We start from the raw sequence: 20574 nt of genomic DNA, 5'->3' as shown, positions 1-20574 counted from the left end.
GGGATTAGGGGTGTGAGTGCTGCTGGGATTAGGGGTGTGAGTGCTACATCCGGCCTGGGGCGGACACTTGGACGCAACCTAAAGACGACGGACTCGCTGTCTGCTGCTGCTATTGCTCCCTTTTGCTCTAGTCGTTTTCCGCCACGAACTGCTGCCCCCCCACCCCCCTCACCCCCCCATCACATGTGCCGTCTGCCTTCGAGCCAGCTGAGTATGGCCTGCAACCTGCACCAACTGTGAGCTAAATAAACCTTTCCTTCTTCGTTCTGGGTGTTGGGTATTTTGTCCCAGCAATGAGAGAAGAGTAACTGAGAAAACAGTCAAGGAAGACACTTTGCAGAAAAAGAAACATCTTCAAACACTGGAGTCTCACGCATGCGCACAAAGCCCACCTTGGCCACGCCCTCGCGAAGGTCGGTACGTGCAAGACTGCGCAGCCAGGTCCTCAACAACAGACACTGCAAAAACCGGACCGCTGCCTAACTATGTCACAAGTTGGGTTTTTTTGGGTTGACTTTTCTTTTTCTTTTGGTTTTGGTTTTGGGGTAGAAAATAAAGAGGGAAAAAAAAGAAAAGAAAAGAAGAGAAAAGAAAAGAAAACTGACGGTTTCTGGAGCACAGCAAGGCTTTCACTTCTGCTTTCAGACAAGCTGACGCAGTCACACTTTCACAGACCTCATGTGACAGTGGCTATGGCTGGTGACTAAGAAGGGCATGGGCGAAACAGCATCGCAAGGCAGTCATGTGGCCTGTGTGACTTCATGCCGCGGAGCAGACAGCAGGCTCGCCCTGGCCTGGTGCCTCCGAGCCGCCCCCGCTGAGGCCAGCACCAGCTGTGGTCGCCGAGAGGCCCAGATCTGCTCCGCTCGCATAGCAGGCTCAGAAACTAAAACAAATGCGCCGGTTTTGCTGCCAGCCTCGGCTGTGGAGTCACACGGCTCCTCAGGGGCCTGGAGGCTTGCGGCTGCCTTGTGGGAGACATAAAACGCGGTGAGTGTTGGATGGTCAAGTTTATTTTACTGCCAGCACTGACCCTGCACAGAGCAGACCCGCTGCACGTATTCATCAAACATTAAATACGAGAACAGAGCAATATGAATTCAAGATCTGTATGTCAGTTTTAGGGCCAGCCAGAGAGCTCAGCCAGTTACGGTGCCGCCTGCTTAGGCAGACACAGGGAACGGTTCGATCCCTGGCGTGCTGAGCTGGCCCGCCCCAGGGACAGGCTGAGCTAGCATCGAGACTGGGCGTGGTGGCGCGTGCCTGTAATCCCAGCGCTTGGGAGGCTGCAAACAGGAGGTCACTACGAGTCCCATCTGTGTAGTGAGACCCTGTACACCCTGTGCTAATACATTTTTTAAAAAAAATCTATATGTCAGTTTTGCAGAGAAGTGGGGAGAGAGGTCATTTCTGGGAAAGAGGAAGGCAGATAGTGACTTAAAGAACCAGTGGCCAGGAATATGTCTGAAAAGGTGAGTCTCTCAGAATTTAGCAAAACCACAGAAAAGTCAGGGAGCTACAGCACAGGAAGTGGGAAAGCCAGGCCTCATGAGTCAGACTGACAAAAAATAAAAGTGATTTGTATGTTTTTTTTTTTTTTTTTTTTTTTTTTTTTTTGAGATATGGTGTCAATTGAAGAGACATTTAAACAAATTTATTCACATACTTCATTTAAAAAAAGACGCTAACATTGGAAATTGGAAAAGAATAGTATAAGTGTCCTATGGCTCTATTGAGATAACTATCTTTTCTTCCTTTTAGTTCATTTTTGTGGTACTGGGGATTGAACTCAGAATCCTGCGCTTGCCAGGCAAGCACTTATTTTCTTCCTTTTAGTATTGGGAATGGAACTCAGGGCCATATGTAGACTAGGCAAAGACTATCACAGAGTTACATCCTCAGCTTTTTTTTTTTGGAAGAATATATTTTTATTGCACTTTTCCAGATTGCAAGAAGATGATTTCAAATAATGCCATCTTTGCCCACACTGGTTTCTGCACATGTATGCTTACAGGGTTCGGGGAGATGACTCAATAGAATAAGCACTTCCCTGGCAAGTGCATGGGCCTGAGTTCAATCCCCAGTTCCACCAAAAACCAAAACCAAAACAAAACCCTGAATGTATTTTCTTGAACAGCTACAAAAAAACAGGCAGGGGAAGCACATCTCCTGGCAGGAGCACCGTTCACGGTTCATCTCATCTCAGAAAATACTTCACCAGAAAAGAGAAACCAAGAGTGTTCACATTCGTTTTCTCTACAAACCTTACCTGGGGAATCATTACAGCTGGAGATCGGAGGCGTAACTCTGAACCTGGAAGTGATCTTCTGAGGATGAGGAGTGACAAACAGCTGCTTGGGGGTCTGCCCGAATTCTAAGATCTGGGTCAGCATGGCCACCTTCTCGTCAGGATCCTCGATGCTGTGTGACAGAACACAAACAGTGCAGTGAGCACAGGCTCGAGGCTCCAGATAGCACGTTTCAAATGATACAAACAAAACAGGAGGGAGCAACACTCAAATAATGACAGCAATGACAGGCCAGACTGCCTAAACCTCATGACAGACCTTAGATTGTTTTCTGATTGTCAGCAACCAGCATCATGGTAAAAGCAACATAAAATTCATTTTAAAATTTCTGAATCAACATTCTCAAGCAACTTGATTAGTAATGTAGACAAGGTGTTTTATAACTCACATGGAATGCCATGTAGACATGTACATACCTGTTCAGATCTACCCCTCCTTCATAGGTCAGGGGATGGAAAACTGAAAGACAGATATAAACACTACTGAAAGATGTTTTATTTGGCTGTAATGTACACCCTGTTCAGAATTTAAACATCTCAACAAATTAAAACTCTGTTCAAAGAACTTAATTTTCATTTTGCAAACCAGACTAATATTCAAATTATGTAAAGATTAGCTTTGATCCTTATCTTTCCATGAAAAAACAAACAAAAACTGTCTGCTTGGCAGATTAGCTGGCTGAATCGAGGCGCGTTCCCAGGCAGCAGACCTCCTTCGGGGCAGCGCAAGGCACACTGAGGCTGCCCTGACAGCGCTGAGACATGAGGTCACAGTGCTAGCTCCAGGTCCTGTTACTGGCCCAGACGCCTTGGGAGGAACAGGCACAGAAGCTGCAGCTCGGGGGGAGGTATCTTCTGCATACCTACAGAAAAGCGCGGAGACCTTCACAGGCACTGAGGACACTGTCCTGCCATACTTAAAGTTTTAGTTTGGATTATTAAGAGACACAGAAAGCACAGTCAATTCTCTATCAGTAGGTTCTACATCTGTGGATCCAACCAATGGTCTACACTGGGAAAAACATACCTGTACTGAACAGGTACAAACTTTTTATTTCATTACTCCCTAAACAATACAGTATAACAGTTATTTATGTAGCACTGATGTAAAGTGTTTTCAGCAATGTGATAATTTTTTAATTTTTAAAAAAAAAACACAAGGGCTGGAGAGATGGCTCAGTGGTCTAAAGCAACTACTTGGAACAAGCTTGGCAAAGCACAAGGACCGCGGTTCGATCCTTCAGCACCACATGCCAGCCAGCCTCGCCCCCGGTGGGCTGAGCTGGCCACACACACACACACACACACACAATAAATAAATGTAATAAATAAATAAATAATTTAAAAAAATAATAATTTAAAAAAAAAAAAAAACACAAAATAGTGACAGAAAAAAAAATCACCCAGAATTAGAGACAATACAAAATTCACTAAACAAAGTAATAAGAATTCAACAATGGTTGCTGTATGACAAGGTACTATCTTCAAATTAATTGTTCATATTACCAGCTATAAGTGGGTAAGATTTATTTAAAGAAAAACCAAAATAAAATAAAGATGAAGAAGTTATAAGAAATCCAAATAGGAAGAAAAAAAAATCAAAGTAAAAAAATTTTTATGCATTACCTGCTCCTTTCAAAATACTAGCAGAAATTGATAATTATCCAAACTATTGTGCATATAAACCTAAACATACTTTTTGCCTTTCATTTGTTCTTTTCCTAAATTGTTGAATGGGAAGTAATGTGACAATTTTAAATAATAATCAATAATCTGATGATTTTAAATATACAGGATGGGGCTGGCCAGATAGCTCAGGGGGTTAGAGCACCTGTTAGGCAGATGCAGGGGCTGGGGGCTCAATGCCTGGTGTGCGTGCGGGCCCCGCCCCGGGCATGCTGAGTAGCTGGCTGAGACTGGACATGGTGGCACACACCTGTAATCCCAGGGCTTGGGAGGCTAAAAACCAGGAAGGATCACTGCAAGTCCGATCTGTGTAGTGAGACCCTAGAGACTTTGTACTAAATACATTAAATAAATCAATAAACAAACAGGATGATGTATAGTTTTTATGCAAATACACACTTTTTTTTTAATGTACTTGGTACATGATCTCACTATGCAGCTCGGGCTCGCAGTGATCCTCCTGCTTCCTGCCTCCCCAGCGCCAGGATTACAGGTGTGCACCACCATCCCAGACTTGGTGGCCGTCGCAGTGCACCAGTGCCCAGGACCGGAGCGGCCTGTGGTGCCAAGGATTGAACTTCAGTCCCTGTGCTTGCCTAAGCAGGTGCTTAGTCTGCTGAACTATTTCGCCAGCCCTACAAACATACACTATTTTATATAAAAGACCGAGCATCTACAGATTTCAGTGTCTACAAAAGGACCTAGAACAATCCTTGTAGATACTGAGAGATGCTGTGGATGCTAAAATCAGAAGCCTTTAGGAAAGACCTCTTGGAACCATCACAAGGCAGGTGACATCCAGGCAAAAGCCACCCTTCCTCTGTCACTTCACATCCAACACAGAGCCAGCAGGCCCCACTGTCTGACGCAGGACGCTTCTGCAGAAGGAATGCGCTCGACTGTTCTGGCCTCATACTTTTGCATGTTTACTTTTATTTTCACTGAGTACTAACTGAAATTTCGGCGAGTGCTGCTCACCATTGTGGGCCCCGATGGCATCCTCGCCCTTTTGCTTATAGCCAAACACGAGGTCGATCCACTCGTGGAGGTGCTCAGACACATAGCTGCTCTCCAGCGCCTCTCTGCTCTTCTGGAGAAAGTCCTCAGGACCTATAGGATTAGACTCCGTCAGAAGACCACGTGGTCTCCAGTTTACCTTCTCTCACTTGTTTTGTCTACCAACAGGCAGATAAAACTTCTATGATAGGCAAGATACATATCTTAAATGTGGTTTTTCTCCTTCCACAACATGAAACGTATGTTTTTTGGGAAAAAAGTGGCAAGAATTATTTTCATAGCAATTAGGTCTCTCAAATACACACTAAGTTTTTGCATCACGGACTCAGGATACTTTTGATTTGGAATGGACTGATACTATTTCACGTAGACAACAATACTACTACTTTAAAAAATCCAAGCAACAGGGCCTAGGGAGATAGGCCCGTAGCATAAGTGCCTGCATAGCAAGCGTAAGGTCCTGAGTTTGACCCTTGGTACCAAAAGAAAAAAAATAATAATGAAAAAAAAATCCAAGCAACACAACAGTGATAGTAAACCCGCACCACTCGGGAAGGAACGCATACACATGACAGGCTGCCGGCAGGATGTACTCACTTGAGGCCCACAAGGGAAGCTCAACATCGTCGACCACCTGTCCTCCTTGCCTCCTCCCCAGATCCAACTTCAGACTATTGACTAGAAAGCTGACATCGTCGCCATAGAACTCTGGAATCAGCTGAAAGTTTTAGGGAGGAAAAAACAGCAATATTGAAAAAAGCAGCTTAGAGCCACCACCCCATGGCCACTGCCTTCACGAACTGCTTACTTCTTTAAAATCCGTCGCACCATCCAAGCAGTTTCTCCAGGTTTCTGCAACACTAAATGGGGGAAACGCACCCCTGAGTCTAGCCGCAGGAACAGCCCGCACACCCCGCACACCCTGCCGCTCTGCGAGGGACCGCCCCACTCCCACGCGCTTCCTCGCCCACGCGTGTGCCTTCAGTGAGAGAGACGACGGGCCCAGGGAGCTACGCCACGACTTGGTGTCACCAAGCGCTCATCAGGAGGCCCCCACAGCCTTGCAGGTTAGCCACAGGGTTAGTCCCTCTCTTAATGGCTCATTTAGGAGGAGCGAAAGCTCAAAAGTACTCAGAGACACAGATGAACAGCTATCACCGTCCTCGTGTGATGGCATACCAAGTGGTCTGTACTTCTTTCTTTTATATTTTGATAAGGAAAGAGTACACACACACACAAGGTAAATACTTTCAGGTAGTTATATTCAATTCATAGCAGAATTAAAAATAATAGGACATTGGAAACTATTAGTGTTGAATAGAGAAAAATAGCTGAAATAAATTATGGCATATGTTAGAATATGTAATCTCTAAAAATCACTAGTAGTATGGGGAAATTTTCAAGATCTAATATCAGGCCACAAAAAACAGGGTGAAGGGCCGGGGAGATGGCTCAGTAGAATAAGCGCTTGCCTGGCAAGCGCAAGGGCCTGAGTTCAAGCCCCAGTTCTGTTAAAAAAAAAAAAAACCAGGGTGAAAGTCTGTATTCAGAATATGTTCCCGGCAGGCAGGCGCAGGGCCCCGTGTTCCATCCCTGAGCCTGCTGTGCCGGCCCTGCCCCCAAGGCACGCGGAGATGGCAACTGAGATGGCATGGTGGCACGCGCCTGTAATCCCAGCTCTTGGGAGGCTGTAAAAGAGGTGGGTAGTGAGGCCCTGTACTCCCTGTAGGCCTTTCCCTAAAATACAAAAAATAAAAAATAAATAGAATATGTTCTCAAGGTGCTGGGGACACAGCTGAGCAGTACAGTGACCGCATGGCAAGTGCTAGGTCCTGAGTTCGAGTCCCATACCAAAAAGTAAATTCAAAAAATTATATATATATGTATTATATTATATATCTTTTAAAAGCTGGAAAGGGGCAGCTATAATAATGATTTTTAAAAACACTTAACATTTTTATTTATATTTAGTTTCACAGCAAACATTATGAGCATATATAATCATCAGACTACTAAGTGAGGCATTTATGTCAAACCTGTTGAACATTCTATCTGCATTATCAAATCTTCCATTCTGTAGGCACAGCATATACTCTGGCGCTGAGAGGAGAAAGGCAGCGAAGTCAGAGCACCTCATCTGAGATTCATGTGAAGCAAAACAGAATCAAGGGTGATGCCAAGAGTCTCACCAATCCGGACCAGGTAAAACAGCACGTAACCCGGGGAGGAGTAGTGGCTCCCATACATGAACTTGGGCGCGGGCATTTCCCGGTAGCGAGCCTGCGAGACAGGAGTGAACAGCACTGTATGCTGGAGACAAGCCAGAAACTTAGTCAGTAAAGGCCTAACGAGGCGGCAACGTGGATGCTGGATTCCTTAGCTTCCTTCCTGGCTGGGGACACAACTAGAGGGAGAGGACATCTGGGACCAGCAACCCCTGTGGCAAGTGCTCTGGTCTTGTCAAACTGGGTGACACAGCACCGATGTTGTGTAGCTCATGTGACTCCCCACAGGACACACCATGAGAGCAGCACAGTGAACCTGTGTCAGGTCGTGCTCCCACTTCCTGAACTGTGCACCAGGGTGTGAATGTGAGGGCTACACTCATGGCGCGGAAAAGCAGCGGGAGACACACCACGGATGGCCAGCAATGTGCTCCTAGTGTGCTCTCTTAAACCTACGGGAAAGAAGTCTCAGCTTCCATTAAAATGTAAGTTTTCTTGTCATGACTTTGCTTAGAAACTTCAAATTTCCTGGGCAGGGTGGTGCATGTCCATAATCTCAGCATTCAAGAGGTTGGGACAGGAGGACCACTGTGAGTTCAATGCCAGCCGTGGCTACAGAGCCAGACCCTGTCACAAAACAATGAGAAAAGGAAACCCTGAATCCTATGTGGACATACCAGCAGTCTCTCCAGCCGTTCCTTATTCAGGGCTCCCACTGGTTTGCTGAGGTCCCTGAATGTTCCTGGATTTGACAAATCTGTAAACATCAATAAATAATTTCCACATACACCATCATCCTGATGAACTGATTCAAATAGTTTTAAATTTTGAGATAAGTAATAGCCTTTCTGCTATTGATATAGCTGCAAAAAAGTTAGGAATATCTGCATAATAGTATCCTTTATATCAATTTTTTGCAAAGAGATTCCTGATTAAAAGCTACATTTAAAGTAGAACAAAAAATTAAATTTTAAACCATTATTCTTTTACCAAGATTTGCTTTCTGTGTTAGAATTATATAGTGTTACTATGCTGTAATATTAGCATAATTTGAAAACCAAATTAGCATTTGAACATTAGAGAAATAAATTCTCATATTCTTAGGACATCTGGCATCTCTATCCATTACAAAGGCCTAGTAATCTGTCAAAGGCAAACTAGTTATTCACAGTATATAAGCTAAACTACTGCGGGCGCCTCGGCACACCCCGTGCTCCCAGCCTCTGAGGCTGAGGCTGGAGACGCACAAGCTCAAGACCCCGTCTTAAACATAAACAAACAACCAACTACCTATATAGACAGGGATGGGGATTAAGTGGTAGAACGCCATGGGTTCATTCCTTAGGACTGTAATTTTTTAAATTTAAAATTATAATATGATCACATTTTTATTAACATTAGGTTGAGATAACAACAAAGAAGTACATTAAGTTAAAATGGTTATTTCTCAGTAATGCAAGCATGGGTAATTTTTAATTTCTTCATACTAAAGATTCTGTAATGAATAGTTATTTCTTTTGGTAATCACAATTTTTTAAAATTTTTTTTTGGTAACCACAATTTTTAAGGTAAATTTCAAAATAATACTATAAAATAAGCCACATTTTTCAGTGAGAAATAGAAATATATTTGAAAACCTTGTACTTCCTGATGGTAGAAACAACAGGCTAGATGTACATGTTTTTCCGTGTATACTTCAAAAGGTTCAGTGAGCGAGACGCACAGGCGACCCTTACATGGCTCACAGGTAACACCTTCTGGTACCCGGAGTGCGAACTGGTAATCTTTAGTAACAAAACTGAAGAGTTCTAATCTGTCCATACAGCAAATCACAATTCTAAAAGAGGATCTATTCTCCCTTAGGGTAGCCACTTTCAACTCAGCTCTACCAGAACGAAGGCACAACATTTACCTAAACTTGGGCTGAAGTAGTCACTGACGACCCACGGGAACACCGGGTACTGGGAGAGGTCATTGCAGCTGCGGTCAGCCAGGTTGTTGAGGTGCAGCAGGTACTGGTAGTTGGAGAGGTGGCCGCGCTGCCACTGCAGCATGTAGCTCTCGGCGGTGTGCTCCACAACGTGGTGCTCTGCGGGAGGAGGCCACCAGCCGTCACTGCTGCGCCCTGCAGTGGCAGCTGACCTCCGCGAAGTGTGCAATGCTAGGTGCCTAAAATACAGACCCTTCCGCACACTGTGGAAAAATGCATTTCAAGAGAATGCCTGCTATTGATCAGTTTTCACAAAGCAGTCACTCAACTAAGTATAAGTCTCAAAAGCAAGAGGGAGAATTATTAAATATACTGACCTATTATCCTACTCCCAGAATATGATATAAATTAAACAGATATAAAAGTATGGAGCAAAAATGTAAATATTACATATTATCATTACAATAGATAATATTTATACAATGGATAATAAGGTCTTCCAAGTGTGCTCAGTTTTAAAGCATTTTTACAAACTATAGGCAGTTATGAAAGTTTATTTCCCCAATTTTATGAAATCAGAACAAAATATTTTAATTTTCTTTTAAGTCCACAGAGGCATGCTGCCACTAATTTGTCAGTGATCCCATATTATTTATTCATGACTAAGAAAAGGAAACGGGGAAAAAAAAAAAAAGGCTTGGCTGGAGGACCAGTTCTCGGGCTAGAGGGCCAGGAGGCCGCCTTCTCTCTGAAAACGGCGTGGCCGACGACGCGCACACGTGGAACCTTCTCTCCACAGAGTGCGGAATGGACCAGTGCTCCTCCTCTAGATGTTTTTCGTTCCCAGAAAACTCTGCTTTTAGCTTTCTATTGGAAGCATCAAGCAAATGAACTCAGATGTTGATTCATTATTCCTATCTAAACTTACCAAATGTCTTTTCTCATCAAGAAAGATTCAATCAAAATTCAAAACACTTTCCTGTCTCACTGCCTTTGTAACCCCTCAGCTAAGTCTTAGAAATACTTACAGGGAACCGACAGTGTGAGAGAAGCAGTTTTAGGTCACGGCAAGGTTTTGACTTGAGATTAGAAGGCTCACCATGAAAGTTGAGTCTTTAGTTGTAATTTTGTTACAGTCAGAAAATTAAATTAAATTAAATTAAGAACTAGGAGACAAATGCAAGCTTGTCACACAGCTATACTTATACATTAAATTGTTCAACGAATGAGAAAAATATTAACTATAATCTAGTAAAATAAAATATATTCTTTATTTGAAGTAGACTATCCTTAAATATTCATTTCTAAGGGAAGATGTAAGTCACTATATATCATCTAAATCATTTCACTATGCATGACAAGAGAAAACAGATAGGATTAATAGTCCCAATATCCAACTATAAAATGCATTTCACTCTTCTCATCTAGCATCTCTATAAATGAGAAACTTTAACTTAGTAATACAACTTAATAAAAAAGTTTATGTTTGAAGGAAAGTAAAGGTGTTCTACCTGACGAAGATGGAGAAAGGCTACATTTCCCACGAAAGATTAGTCATCAATAATGAAAACTGAGCTACAGGCTGAGGGCGGCGCCCTGCACACGGAAGGCGCGTAGCCCTTCTGCACGGCTCTGTGAAAGACCGCAGTGGATAGACATAAATGCGTGACTGGATACCTCATTGTCTCACATGAATAAACTCACTCTTGGCCTTACCAATGTAAAGCAGAATTGAACAAAATAGAGGTGGGGAGTCCATAATCCACTCAAGTTTGTAAGTCATTAAGGTAGCAAAAACACCGAAATATCTTTATCAAGAATTTTTAAAACATAATTTAAATTTAAATGAACTATTACTAAAGTGAATTTACATTTCTTTTAGCTTTAAGGTTTTTGGCAACTGTAGTTACTCATGAAGAGAAATAAGTGGAACTACAGAGAAGCAATTCTAGATAGAGTCTCTTCTTCTCTTATTTGCTACTCCAGCTCCCTGTCAGCTGAACCACCATCATATGAGTGAGCAGACACCGCAAAGGAAGAGCAGCAAACCTAGGTAGGTGGCAATATAGAAGTAGACGTCGTCTCTCTCCTCAGGCTCATAGAACTTTAGGTAGATGTCGGAACACAGGTCATCCTCAGTGCAAAATACTTCCAAGCCCTGTGAGTTCAGAATGAATAAAACAAATAGCATCACACTCATCTTAAAAACCCAGTATATCACTACAAAATGTTTGGCTAAACATCCATATTGTTGACTTTTAATATTTCATTTTCCATGCATAGTTTGATTCATAGAAAAAAATATCTTTTCCAAGGGCTGGAAGATAGCTCAGTAGACTAAAGCGCCTGCTTAGGCAGAGCACAGCGGCCAGGGTTCGATCCCTGCTGTGCCCTGCTGGCCCTGTCCTGGGGCGCAGTGAGAGGTGATTGAGACTGGGCGTGGTGGCACGCACCTGTAATTCCATTGCTTGGGAGGCTGAAAACAGGAGAATCACAACGAATCTGATCTATGTAGTGAGACCCTGTACTAAATACATTAAAAAAAATTCCTGAGTGTGTACATTATCTTGATAAACTTCCTGAGAACAACACACGCTTGTCCAGTAAACTATAAAATCCTCTTTGACATTAAATGTTTTCACTGATAATAGTGTTCATTAACTTATCATTTTGAAACTCAGAATTAGTTGAGCCATGCCTTTACATCTTTTTCAAACACAAACGTTTACCTTCTTCTATAAGCTAATTATATATATATATATATACATATATCTCAAAATGATACCTAATTAACTCATTCAATTAGTAAGTTATGATTATGTTAAAGACAACTATGAATTTTGTGAAGACTGTGCTGAAAAGACTAACTCAGGGCAGGAATCATCAAAGAAAGGACGAAAGCCTGGCGCTGTCCTGCTCAAATTCCAGCTTCTATCATTTCCTATCTATCTTGGGAGTTTAGGAAGCTGCTCCTAGAGTCTCAGCTTCATTATCTATAAAATATGAGCTCATCTACTTCCTGGGGCAAAAAAACACTATACAGTACAAGCCATTCCTTCACACAGAAGGCACGTGACAGTGTTACTTTCTTCTTCTCTGCTTCTTTGCACTCAAATTTTCTGCATTATCTGTAGAGGGAAGAGTCTACAGTGTTTGCAAAACCATCTGCTATTAAAAGGAGAAAAACATAAATTAGTACTGGTATCAAAAACCTCTTGAAAGGGCTGGGGAGATGGCTCAGTGGAATAAGCGCTTCCCTGGCAAGCGCAAGGGCCTGAGTTCAATCCCCGGTTCCGCAAAAACAAAAAAACAAAAACAGACAACAACAACAACAAAAAAAACCCAAAAGACAAACAAACAAAAACCTCTTGGAAGGGCCTGTGAGATAGCTCAACAGACTAAATGCCTGCTTTGGCAAGCACCAGGGTTCGATCCCTGGTCCTGCACAATGCACTGGCCCTGCCCCCAGGGCATGCTGAGTTGGCAACCAAGTCCAGGTGTGGTGCCTGTGATCCCAGCACTGGGGAGATTGAAAACAGGAGGATCACTACGAGTCCAATCTGCATAGTGAGACCCTGTACCAAATACCCAAATGAAGAAAAAAAAACCTCTTGGAATCATAGCTGCTGTAGAGACTGGTTCCTAAAGTCCGATAAATGTTAAGTACTGACATACATGTATTCAGAGGGACAGCAGGAAGAGCCACTCCTATGACTTAAACATTCCTTTATTTCTCTAAGCTCAAAGGTTTAATAATTAATGCACATTAACTGTGTCTACACTGCAGTGCACTGAAGAGCTGAGGCCACAGCATCTTCCATGTTGACTCTGGGACTCCCTGTGCTGACCAGGTGGTGGCAAGAGCCCTGGACTGTCCCGCACACATCATTCCCCCCTAAGTGGGAAACTGACAATTTAGGAGCAAGAAACTCATAGGTACCCTATGCCCTCTTGTTTGCGGAACCAAAAATGTTTTTGCAACAGAGCCTCTTACCTACAGAAAAGTTATTCCTTTATCAATTTTTAGCTTATCCAGAAGGAAGAGCAGCCAGAACAGGTGTCCATCTGCTTGAAATACAGCTTAACTGCACATTTTCAGGCTTTTATAAGCCAGTAAAACACCAGCTGAACTGAAGGAAGGACAACATCCCGAGAACTGGGACTGCCCTCAGACTCACCAATGGCATGAGGCCGTGCCTCCTTTTGTAGATGCGGCGGACATCCTGGAGTGTAATATGGATCACAGGTTTCTTTTAAAAGAGTAGAAACTGTTCATTAGTATCAGAAAGGGAAAACAAATGGCTGACTCTCACCTTCCTAACGTGCTGCAAGTGCACACTTGGAGAGCAAGGCTTTGGATCGGGACACGCCTGGCCCTACATCCTGCTCTGCTGCTTTGCGTGAGCCTCACCGTGGCAGCCACGCGCTTCTCCATTACTCAGTGCCCCTCCAGTGACAACAGTCACTTACCTTTCAGGTTACTACCGATCGTTACAGTACAGGACAAGGCCTCTGAGCTGTTGCTTTCTTAATGAAGAAAATAATTTTCTTCCTTCTCTAGGACTTTAATTAACTAGTGAGAAAGAAGCAAGGCTCCGAGTGGGCTGCATCTGGCTAGCAGGCCAGGCTTTCTTGCAGTAGCGACTGTCCTGGAGACCTCAGGGCAGGCCACGGTCTCCTAGCGAGACATCTGAAAAGGGAAGTGCTCACACTGCGGACCTGGACGCTGAGACACACTTGTTTCTACAAGCTTTTAACCCAGGCAGCTATAACAGCAGGAGCCCGGCCAGTGCAGCACACAGCGAGGGAAGCCACTCCACCATGTGCACTGTGCCCAGAGAACTCGGCAGGGGCGCTCCACCTAATGCGCAGAACCCTTACCACATCACAGCTGACTCAGACTGCATTAGCTGCTGTAGTACCAGGTGATGACAAACTAGCGAATTTCCAGAGTAGCTGAACCTGGGACTGAACTCAGGCCCTTGTGCTTGCGAGGCAAGCGCTTATTCTACTGAGCCATGTCCCCGGCCTCCAGTGTGGCTTTCTATGCAGAACACACTCCTGATTCTGTAAGCTGCACTGCCAAGCGGCACCCTTTCCAGAGAGGATTGTGATTTCTGTTCTTTCAATGAACTGCAATAAAAAGCAGCCAGTTCTAGGTAAGCAACAACTCTTCACAAGTGTCAAGGCAGCAATTTAAATTCACCTCTATTTTGGGGTTCATTCCCAAGTCCCTAGAGGAGCTCTCCCAAGTCAGAGGGCTGCAGCTCTACATTCCACTTGCACACTGGCTGAAGGAAGGGCCAGCTTAAGTGCTCTTGAAGGAAAAGCTACCCCTCCTGTATTTGTCACTGAGGAGAAGCAAGACGTGCCACCCTCTGTGTGCACACACACGAGTGAACGCGCAGGAAATACGTATTTCTTATTCATGGTCGTGTACTCGTGGTAGTTCCTATTCATCGTGAGTCTCTGGCTTCATCCAGAATGGCTTCCTAGCCAACAGCCCTAAATCTCCATGGACTCTGGACTTCACAGGACAAGCTTTCTCAACACCACCAAGTGCCAGGGTCCCAGGGTGACCAAAAAGAGAAAAAGAGCCTACAATGCAGTTACTGGCTCCAGGATTACCCAAGAAGCGGATAAAACACGTGAGGCTGGCAGGAGGGAGGCCAGGGATTCCGACCCTCACCACAGTGCACTAAATGTGAGGCTGCAGTCCCAGAACACCAAGCTCAGAGGCGGAGGCAGCTCTGCCTGACACTGTGGTCCACATACCGGGTACCCATTGAGAGGTTGAAAATACAGGCTGGTGTCTGTGATGCACACGTGCCCAGGGTTTGTCACCAGCGGCGTCACCATTTCCGCCTTGCATTCCAGATGCGGCTTTTCAGACACGCTTTGGAATCTGAAATTGTTTTTCAGTAAAATAAGTCAGAAACTGATTTATTCTCCAAGCTTAACTACAGCTCAGCTGTGTATGGCATCAGTGTAAACACTACATTTAGTACAAGATAAGTGGTATCATAAATTGTCTGCTTAAATAAGTTGATGTTCTTTTAAGTGGCAAAATGAAAATTTAATTTTTAAAAACAGAAGAGATTATGCACCACAGAAACAAAGGTAGACAAATAAGTTACATTTTTAAAAGTTTAGCTGAGCTCTTACTTTTGCTAAAGTAAATTTGCTTAAAACTATTCTATGAATATAATCTATTTTGTGTCACTAGACCTCTTTTTATAGACATATAAACTATTTTCACAGTGTTGACACTTATTTTGTAGTATTCTTTATGAGGCTACAAGTGCAGAATGATAATTGCTTGAATTCCAGTTCTAAATACTTTATTTTTTAGAAATATTGATGTAAAAATCAGTCAAAGATGACCTCTGTACTATCCACTCCTAAGATATTTAATCAACAAAGTGTATTACTGCTTCTGCTTTACTACTTTTTAAAAAAAATCATGGAAAAACAACCAAATCATTAACATTATAAGGGCTGGTGAGATGGCTCAGAGGTCTAAAGCACCTACTTAGAACAAGCTTAGCAAAGCACAGGGACTGCGGTTCAATCCCCCAGCACCACATGCCAGCCAGCCCCGCCCCCTGGTGAGCTGAGCTGGCCACACACACACACACACACACACACACAAATAAATAAATAAAATTTAAAAAAAAAATTATAAAAACCCACACAAGCAAATAACGACTAACAATAAATCTGGGCCGAGCTGTACCTCAGTGACAGAGCACACGGCAGGCATGTATGAAGCCCGGGGCTCAATCGCCAGCACCGAACATGAGCCTCCTGTCAAAACCAACTACAGAAAGTGAACAATCCCACGATGTTTTAAAAATCCTTAGAAAACTGAGAAAGCAAAGAAACTCAGATGAACTCACCCACAAGAAAGAAGAAAGGAACAGTAATCAAGTGACAGCTGAAGGCATGGCCCATCACAGGAGAGGAGTAGGGGCTTTAGGACAAGACAAATTCTCAGGGAAAGCAAGCTGCAGACGGCTGGAGGCCGAGACGCTCCCCAAAGATGTGGAAGTGCCCTCACTGGGGCAAAAAGCTAGAAAAATGTTCTACCATTTGGAAACTGGCGGCTCATCCCTAAGCACAAAGATAGCTCCAGAATCACTCAAGCACTTGGATTCTAAGCTCTGCTGCGGACAGTCTCTATCACTGTCTCAATGAAGTGTCCTGAAGTTATCCACAGTGGCACCAAGGCCCTAATTCACCCAGCTGCACTGTGGACAGAGCCCCCAGTAAAGCAGTCTGACAAGACATGGGAGTGGGCACGACACTTCTAGAGGTAAATATTTAGTTCAGTCTGCAGAGTCCTTTTTAAAACAAACTGTCTAGCTGGAGAGATAGCTCAATAGAATAAGCACTTTCCTGGCAAGCAAAAGGGCCTGAGTTCAAACCCCGGTTTTAAAAAAAAAAAAAAAAAAAAAAAAAAAAAACTGTCTAGCAAATAATAAAATATTACAACACAGAGAAAACAAGAAAATAGGATCTATGTTCAGTAGAGAAAAGATTCAAAAGAAGGTGACTCCAGCGTCAGATACACCAAAGACTTGCGACAACTCTAATGAATTCGCTGAAGGACCGAGCAGCAGAGACAGACAACAAAGTGGAGAGGGCATTTCAGCCGAGAACAGGACCTCCACAGTAGGACCCTAAGGAGGCAGAGAAATGAGAATCTTTGTGTGCGTGGCTGGCTCAGCCGCCCTGGGGCAGGACCGGTGCAGCATGTGGGCGAGGATCTAGCCGTGGTCCCTGAGCGCTTGCTAAGCAGGTGCTTTAGACCGCTGAGCTATCTCCCTGGCCCTTGGACATGAAACCTTAATACTAGAAATGCAATAAGCACAGCAACAGAGTAGGTAGTAAACAATGGGGCTAATAAAGTTGAAAGCAGACCAAGAAAAGTCTTGTTACTTGAAAGAAAAGGAGAACAAGGAGTAAAAAAAAAACAGTATTCCCAAGATCTTACAGAACATATCAACAAATATAACAAGTTACAGAAGAAAAAGATGCTAAAGGAGAGAATGGTGGGGAGTTGATGAAAAACTTTTCATAGGCTAATATTTCTCTGAAACCCTTGGGACACAATAGATAGCATACGTTTGCTCTCAGTGCCCTGCTGCTGACCTGGAGCTCCTAGAACATACTTCCCTAACAGTGGGGTGCTCAGTGTGCACTGCGTGCTGCTCCGGGTCTGCAGCCACAGTTCCTAGCACAGACTGCTGATGCCCTAGAGTCTCCTGGGAAACAGGACTGCCTTTTATTCTAAAGAAGAGACTTATTTGGCTTCTGGATGGGGGTTGGGTACTGGAGACCAAGCCATTTTCAGAAGCCTGGAACTCCCAGCCTCAACCCTGATCCTCAAGGAAGAGGAGACTGAGCTAATAACCTTCCACACCTATAAGGTGCATCTTGTAGGCTACCACGAGAATGTATTGAACTCTGAGGCTCAGAGAGTTCTGGACTGGTGAGCACACACGTGTGCAAGAAGGAAGGCAAACCCTAACTGCACAGGACAAAGGCTCCTGTGGGGCCCCCCAGACCTCACCAAAGCACTTCTCCACTGGACTGTTCATCTGCAACCTTTATCATCTATCTATCTATCTATCTATCTATCTATCTATCTATCTATCTATAGATATAGATATAGACATAATGCTTTTGAGACAAGGTCTCGCTGTGCAGTTTAGGCTGGCTTTGAGCTCACTTTGTAGCCCAGGTTGGTCTCAAGCTCACAATGATCCTCCTACCTCAGCCTATCGAGGGCTGGAATCACAGGCATGTACCAATGTGCCCAGCAACATTTCTTATCAATATAATAAATCTATGTGTTTCTTAAGCCTGTAAGCCAGTCCACAAATGATAGAGCCCAAAGAGGGGTTTGTAAGGACCTCCGATTTCTACCCACTGGGTCAGGGGATTGGGTGGCAACCTGGATTCTGTGGCTGGCACCTAAAGTGGCAGCAGGCTGCGGGGCAGATGCTTAGCTTGTGAAGCGTTCCCAGGCAGACAGCACAAGAATTCAATTCCAGAACACCCAGCTGGGGTCAGACGCTCACTGGGTGGGGGCGAGGCACTGCTGGGACCGCAGGGGTGCTGGGCACCGAGAGCGGCAGGCACAGGCAGCCTGCATTTTCCTCTTCTGTGCTCTGGCACTTCCAAGCAGGGTGCACACGAAGAGAACTGCATCCTCCTCACATGCTCCCACAACACCACTCCTGACTGCACACCTGAAACAATGGAATGGAAGCCCTAAGTGGGGAAGTCCCTGCCATCCTAGGACTCTACATCCAAAAAGGTGCCCTTCAAAGTGAAGATGAAATAGTATTTTCAGACAGGCAAAGCTGAGAGAGTTAATTTCTAAACAATGCATCACAAGGAATGAGAAGCTCTTCTGACTGGAGAGAAATGATATCAGATGTTCAGAAAGATAGGAGCTGCAGAAAATCCAAAACATAAATATACCAGCAAACAAAGTCATTAAATGTAAGTAAGTAAACTTTTTTAGTATTTCTAGTGCATATGTAAATACAATCCGGTAGAAGTCTATTAGTTTTTAAAACCATAAGAACATTGAGTTCTAGGGTTAATGTCTGTAGATGCCATGTATCAGATGCTATCACAATGGACAAGAGAGAGTAAATGGAAACACTCTATTGTAAAACAGGATAATACCGTATTATTTGAAAATACACTCCGGAACAAGGTGTTTATTATAATCTCTAGAGTGACCACCAAGAATGAGAAAAACACAAACAAGTAGATAAAACAGAGAACCAAAAGTGAGTAGATTCACCCAAAATGAAACAAGAAAGGAGGAACAAAGAACAAACATGCTAAGAAACAAATGCTGTGGGGCCGGGGAGATGGCTCAGTGGAATAGGCGCTTCCCTGGCAAGCACAAGGGCCTGAGTTCAATCCCCGCTTCCGCCAAAAAAAAAAAAAAAAGAAACAAATGCTGAGACAGTGGCCTTACTACCTACTGCATCAATCTATAATTAGATAACTATAAATTATTCAATATCCCAATTAAAAGTAGAGGGCTTGGGGAGATAGCTCAGTAGAATAAGCGCTTGCCTGGCAAGCGCAGGGTCGAGTTCGATCCCCGGTACCACAAAAAAAAGTAGAAATTGTCAGAATGCATAAAAAACAAGATTGAACTACTATATTTTTAGAGTTTTTTTAAGAAACAACATATAAACACAGGTTAAATGTAAAAGGATAGAAAAAGATACAAATTTATAAGAAAATTACATCGAAGACACTTTAATGAAAAGAGGAATACAGACAAAAAAGGACATGTCATACTGAAAGGGTAAATCCTTAAGAAGACATTTCTTGGGCCAGGGAGACAGCTTAGCAGCGCAGCACCTGCCAAGCAAATGCAAGGTCCTGAGTTCAATTCCCGGGACCAAAAAAGCCAAAAGACATTATTCATTTTAATGCACAGAACCTCATTCATAGAGCTGCACAAGACACGCAAAGATAACCGCCATGGGAGGGAAATAAAAATCCCACAATATCATCGGCAATCTGAACATTCTCCTCTCAGGAACTGATAAAGTCAGCAGGCATTCAGTGAGGTACACAAGCCCTAAACAGCAACCACCAGGCAGACTGAAGTGGTGTTTGTAGATTACTGCGCTCGACAGCTACAGCACACACACACCTTGCAAGGGCACCTGACATATTTACAAGGACGCACCCCTTGCTGGGCCATGAAACAAACCTCAACACACTGCCAGAGACTGAAATCATGTAGCGTGTATTCTCTGGCCAGGTAATATTAGTCATCAGCAATAAGATATCTATAAAATCTTCAAATATGTATAAGTTGACACATTTCTAATAATCTATAGATCAAAGAATAAATAGTAAAGTGCAAAACATTTTTACATGAATGATAATGAAAACAGAACATAACAAAATTTGTGGATGCAGCTGAAGTAGTGCTTAGAAGGAAATTTTGTAAGTGTAAATGCTTCTGTTATAAAAGAACACATAAAACCAGCAGTCTAGGCTTCGTGCTGAGGAAACCAGAGAAAGGCTATTTTGTTCTTCACAAGCTCAAGGAAGGAAATCATAAAATTGGAAATCAGCATCAAATAAAATGAGGACCAGGGAGACAGCCTGGTGGCATAAGCACCTTGCTGGCAAGCACGAAGTCCTGAGTTCAATCCCTAGTACCATAAATAAATAAAAAATGCAAATCCAAACAATAGCAACAAGGAGTGAGACGATCAAGGGCCGTGGGATCCTGAATAGACCTGGAGTACAAGCCCGACAAGTGAGTGAGATGACCCGGGGCCCGCAGATCCTCATTCGACCCAGGTTGCAGGCCCAGCAGGGAACCCTTCAGCAGAACTCCCTGCAAAGAGGCT

The 20574-nt window shown here is 43.6% G+C and overlaps 1 protein-coding gene across 2 annotated transcripts in view; it reads right to left on the bottom strand.

Moving 5' to 3' along the window:
* The window catches only part of Nsmaf (neutral sphingomyelinase activation associated factor), an 84435-nt gene that overhangs the window by 13493 nt on the left and 50368 nt on the right, over positions 1-20574 (bottom strand). For both annotated transcript variants that reach the window (XM_023717679.1, XM_023717680.1), the window contains exons 10-21: positions 14942-15071; positions 13345-13416; positions 11216-11324; positions 9149-9325; positions 7914-7993; positions 7201-7291; positions 7048-7111; positions 5820-5871; positions 5609-5729; positions 4973-5104; positions 2726-2768; positions 2270-2421 (exon numbers count right to left, since the gene is read on the bottom strand). In XM_023717679.1, the coding sequence (XP_023573447.1) occupies positions 2270-2421; positions 2726-2768; positions 4973-5104; positions 5609-5729; positions 5820-5871; positions 7048-7111; positions 7201-7291; positions 7914-7993; positions 9149-9325; positions 11216-11324; positions 13345-13416; positions 14942-15071 (1223 nt within the window). The remainder of the gene's footprint in view (positions 1-2269; positions 2422-2725; positions 2769-4972; positions 5105-5608; positions 5730-5819; positions 5872-7047; positions 7112-7200; positions 7292-7913; positions 7994-9148; positions 9326-11215; positions 11325-13344; positions 13417-14941; positions 15072-20574) is intronic.

Source organism: Octodon degus, unplaced genomic scaffold, assembly GCF_000260255.1.
Source record: "Octodon degus isolate 3935 unplaced genomic scaffold, OctDeg1.0 scaffold00054, whole genome shotgun sequence".
In the NCBI taxonomy this organism is placed as follows: Eukaryota; Metazoa; Chordata; class Mammalia; order Rodentia; family Octodontidae; genus Octodon; species Octodon degus.
This window is presented reverse-complemented; position numbering and strand designations above follow the sequence as displayed.